The sequence below is a fragment of the Mastomys coucha genome, unplaced genomic scaffold (genome assembly GCF_008632895.1).
Source record: "Mastomys coucha isolate ucsf_1 unplaced genomic scaffold, UCSF_Mcou_1 pScaffold6, whole genome shotgun sequence".
In the NCBI taxonomy this organism is placed as follows: Eukaryota; Metazoa; Chordata; class Mammalia; order Rodentia; family Muridae; genus Mastomys; species Mastomys coucha.
Genome location: NW_022196912.1, coordinates 20269136 through 20274065, shown reverse-complemented (window position 1 = coordinate 20274065; position 4930 = coordinate 20269136). Strand labels below are relative to the sequence as shown.

The 4930-nt window shown below is 51.2% G+C and overlaps 1 protein-coding gene across 2 annotated transcripts in view; it reads right to left on the bottom strand.

Annotated features, from left to right (window-relative positions):
- Memo1 (mediator of cell motility 1) overlaps positions 1 to 3814 on the bottom strand; it is a 101182-nt gene extending 97368 nt beyond the window's left edge. Inside the window, exons 1-2 of one of the 2 annotated variants that reach the window (XM_031356614.1) lie at positions 3641 to 3814; positions 2961 to 3038 (exon numbers count right to left, since the gene is read on the bottom strand). In XM_031356614.1, coding sequence (XP_031212474.1) covers positions 2961 to 3021 — 61 coding nt within the window. In that variant the 5' untranslated portion in view covers positions 3022 to 3038; positions 3641 to 3814. Of the gene's footprint in view, positions 1 to 2960; positions 3242 to 3640 lie in introns of those variants that run through there. The other variant, XM_031356615.1, reaches the window with a different exon arrangement.
- Positions 3815 to 4930: the final 1116 nt, after the last annotated feature.

Genomic DNA, 4930 nt, shown 5'->3' with positions numbered 1-4930 from the left:
ACACACACACACACACACACACACACACACACACACACACACCAATCCCTCTAGCTTCAGAGGGTGCCTGCACTTACGTGCACACAGCACCACCCCACACTCACAGAGATAACTAAAATAATCATAAATCTTTTTTAAGACAAAATTTAGTTAATGAATTTTTCTTTCTTAATGTTTATAGGGTGTGCGTGAGATCTGAGCCATAGCCTGCTCATCTTTGTTACACACTGGTAAGGAAATGGAGATTAACCTTCCTATGAGATTAGTTTTCCTAAAACGTTACTTGCATCCTATAATACCCAAGTCTAAAACCTCCATCAGTGTACCTTGCCGAGTAAGTCCAATCCCTATAGTCCAATGCTGAATCCATAGGCATTTCCAGCTCAATCTACAATCCTGGCTATACTCATAAGAACTGACCACTCTTACTAAGTTGAATTACTTACACTTTTCGTGCCTCTCTTTATGTGCTGTCTCCCAATCCAATGTTCTTTCCTCCTGTTCCAAACTTGACTAAATATCCTTCCTTCAGAGCACAACTGAAATCCTACTTCTACCAGAACATGTAAATGCACTATCTCAACCTAACAGATATTTAATTGCTTCTCTGAAGTTACAATTTACTTCAAATAAACTCTAAATTCCTTGAGGGAACGAAGTTTATACCATCCTCAGCCAATGGATCTAAGGACATATAACAAGGGGAAAATAAGAAAAAGGCATGTGTATGAGTGCATGTAATATAAATGTACAATTTTTTCTTACTGAAATAGCTAGTTAACTGAAGTCAATGTGGCTTTACCCTTATTTCTTTCAATAACTGAATACTTTCTATGTGTGCAACCTAAACAAGGGAAAAGACACAAAATGATAATCAACAGACACATCTTTCCTATTCCTCAGTTTTTTACTGACTAGTGTCTAAAGAAACAACAGCAAACACAAATAAGAAGTCCCACTAGTAGGCCATTATTTCAACATAGATACACTATCACAGCCCAAAGACACAGTTACCTGACCAACTTTACATTATACACCTCTAAGTTTGCTTCATTCTTCTAAAACTAAACTGCTTTAAGTTTACCCTAATTTCCTCAATATCAGTCAAATAAAGACTGGCCAGGATGTGGTGGCACATGCCTTTGATCCCAGCACTGGGAGGTAGAGCCAGGTGGATAACTAAGCTCAAGGAGTTCCTGTACAGCCAGGGCAACACAGAGAAACTGGGGGGGTGGGGGGGGGCACTCACACACCCCAAAAGTCAAACACCTGAATTCCAGTAAGGCATTATTTAATTCACCGGGATTTTAGGGAAGCATATAATTACCTACATCAACACTTTTAAGGAGATAGTCTATGCTTAGTGAGCAATAACTATCTACAATCAGGATTTTTTGACCAGACTACATGAGGCTACATCTTGTATGTAAACTCTAAGGAATTCTAAGACCAAAAGTGTGAACTGTACCCATTTTTACTACCTATATATATATATGTTTAACAATCTAAAACTTCTCTAGAACATTTGCCCACATTCCAACAAAAGCGTAAAACATCTTTAACAAATGCATAGGAACAGAATAAATAAATGCCAAAAGACAGCCATGAATATGAAAAGTGTGACTAATTCTCCAAAACATACGGGGGGGGGGCTTCTATTTAACAATAAGTAATATTAATAGTGCATTGATTATAAAGGGCAAACGCAGGAGCCAGAGACCTGGTTTATTCAATTCCTATATTACCACAGGCCTAGTCTGGGGTGCAGCACTAAATTTCTCTGTTTCCCCATATTACTGGTGCAAGAACAGCTTAACTGACATTTTCAGGTTGTGAAAACTGACTGAAAGTCTATGAAGCACTTCAGGACCATAAAATGTCATACTTATCTAATGCAAAATCTATGGCTACCTGTTAACAGTAACTCCAAACCCAACCATGTAAATTTTTTGTGTCTTAGCAGGGCAAATCCACTGTGGACCAGCAAGGTGCATGCACTTCAGGAGCTAATAGAACAATCTCAGAAATAAACCTGCCTTCCAGATTTTCCGTTTTCCCAAAAGAACCGTGTCACTCTCCAAGCCAAGTACTTGCAAACGAAAACATGAAGGTTAGGACCGGCTGCTGAGAAGCCCAGAAGGCCTAGAGACCAACAGGAATCACGGAGGAACTTTTCTTTGTTACCAAAGCAGAAATGTGACCCCTGAAAATAATCTCAGAAAACAATCCTTGTGAAGAGAGTTGTGCTGGAGGGAAATGGCCCTACCCTTTCTTACCGAAAGCACTGCACATGGTTTTGAAGAGAGTGCAGACAAAATCCTCTCAAAACGTAAGCTAAACTAGGCAGGTTGTCCAGCACCGGCTCGGTGCTGAGCACTGGGTACTTAGGTTTGCTCAGGAAAAGTGCTGATGCCATCTCCAGCTGCCCCTGAATGACAGTAACAATGCAAACACTGACAAAAGAGCTAGGAGGCCACCCAGAGCCCCTGCCTGGCAGCAGCTCTGCCCGAGCCTCCACGTACAAAGCGACAAATCCCCGAGAGGCCCTGGTCTGACAGATCTTCCAAGGCACACCAGGAGTAGCAACATGAGGGAGAGGGAGAAAAGTACTGCCTGTCACTCCTTCCAGAGGCGCGGGATGCCCCAAGGGTGGAGGCAAAAGCTGCGGTCCCCTCGGCCGGTCTCTGGCACGAGGACCGCGCCAACTCGTCCTTCCCCACCGCAGAGGCCGTCCGCGGAGCCGCGCAGCCCGTGCTCGCCCGGGCCGGGTCCGGCCGGCCGGCAACTCCTCGCCCAACTCCGCGGGCGCCAGGCCGCCGGCCCGAGCGCCGGGTGGGGGAGGCGGCGCGGCCCGGCCCGCTCCCTCGGCACGCGGTCCGCGCCCGCCGCCCTCCGCCCGAGTCCCCGCCCGCCCGGCCCCGGCTGCCCGGCTCCACCACCCCGGCGGCCTTGCGCCCTACCTGAGGCGGTGTACCAGCTCCCGGCGTGGCTGGCTTCCCGGCAGACCACTCGGTTGGACATCTTGGTGCCTGTGCCGCCTATGGTGCACGAGGATGAATGAGGAGGCGGCGGCGGCGGCGGCGGCGGCTCCGCGAGGGGACGAGACGCCGCGGGCCCAGCCCAGGAGGAGGCGGCCGCGGGGAGGGGACCGGGCCGGCCCAGGAGGAGGAGGAGGAGGAAGAGGAGGAGATGGCAGCCCGGGCGGAGGGCGGCAACGATCGCCACAAACTCCGCCGGCCGCCGTCAGATGGGGCCCACGGCGGCTTCGCCCTAGCCGCGCGGCCGCGGAGTCGCCGCCGCTGCCCCGACCGGGCTGCTTCCGAGAGCCGCCCCGGGCCCCGCCGCGCGCGGCCTGCCGAGCCTCCCGCTGACCCCACCCCCGTGACTCCGCGCCCTCCCCCCACCCGCCCCGCCCCCACCGCCAGGCCTCCCTCCTGCCGCGCGCCCGCCGGCCCCGCCCCGCCCCGCGCCTCCGCCCGCCGTGCCCCGCGCTCAACGGCGGAAGCGGGACGGGCCCCGCGCCATGCGGGGTCGGGAGGCCGCGGGCCAGGCGGCGGCGGCGGTCGGTGCCACCCCCACAGCCCGGGGCCGGGGCCTGAACCCGGGGAAGGCAGAGCCTCGGAAGCCCACGCGTCCTTACTCGCCGTTCTACCGGGTCCGGCCCACTGAGCATGCCCAGCGCCGCGGCCGGGCCCGCCGCGGAGGCTCAGCGTGCACGCTCCTCTCTCCGGGGTTTAGCTGCAGCAGAGGCTGGGGGCAGGGCGCGGGGCGCAGGACGCAGCCGCGAGGCGGGGTGAGCCCCTTCCCCCAGCCGCCTGGCTGGTCCCGGTGCGCCGCTGGCTCAGCACGCACACGCGGTCCCTGCCCGCCAAGTCCCGCCCGGGTTCCCTCTTCCCCGGCGTCTTACGGGTTCCCACCCTCGGGGTATCGCCCAGGAATGCAAGTTCCACTGGCAGAAACTACGCGCGGCGAGGCGTACTGGGGTGGGAGGATGTGGGGAGACGACCCTGTAAAAAAAAAAAAAAAATGTAACCTTTGCTTTCCAGGCTCGCCCTTACGACCTAACGTCTCTGACACAGTTATATTTACTAATTGTATTTTAGGTATAAGTGCATTGTGGCAAAGACTGTCTCAGTTACTTCCTACTGTATTAAATGGGGGTGATGTTCGGGAGGGAGAGGGTACCTAGGATTATGAGTTAATGCGTAAGAGGAGCCAGACAGGGTAAGGAATACTACCAATGTCACCCTTCAGTTATAAAATCCCAAGATTCCAGTGTCGGCAGCAAAAGAATTCCTTTACAAGTTGGGTAGAATCACAAAGGAAGTGGTTTGGCTTTGAAGTGCTGGATTCCAAAACCAGGAAGAGTCACAGTTCCCCATCTCCCAAAATGTATTTGGGACTGAAATCATACACTGGGTATATCTTGGTTTCACATTAAACTAGATCCTAGAGAAATCCAAAGTAGATGTCTTAGCTGCCTAGCCAAGCTCGGTGTTCCTTAAAGTATACTTTTTGTTTGGTTGGGGGTTTTGCCAAGTTCTCAAGTGTTATGAAAAAAGCTCCCCAGTTAATTTCAATGGCAAGAAAAAGGTAAATTGCTTCTTTCTCCCAAGAGTTTGTGTTACTTACCAAACTTAGCAAAGGCCATAAAGGCGAAGAAAATACAACTTCTTGGACGGGAGAAATGGCTCAGTGGTTAAAAAATATGCACTGCTCTTACAAAGGACATAAATTGAGTCAGCATCACCTTGAGTAACTCCCAAGCAAGTCCAGTTCCAGGGGATCTAACACCCTCTTCTGGCCTCCACAGGCACCTGTGATTCTCTGCACATACTCCCCACACATACAAATTATAATTAAATATTTGTTTTTTAAGATTTCTAGAATGCTTCGGTTTGGTTTGTTTTTTGTTTTTTGGTTTTTTTTT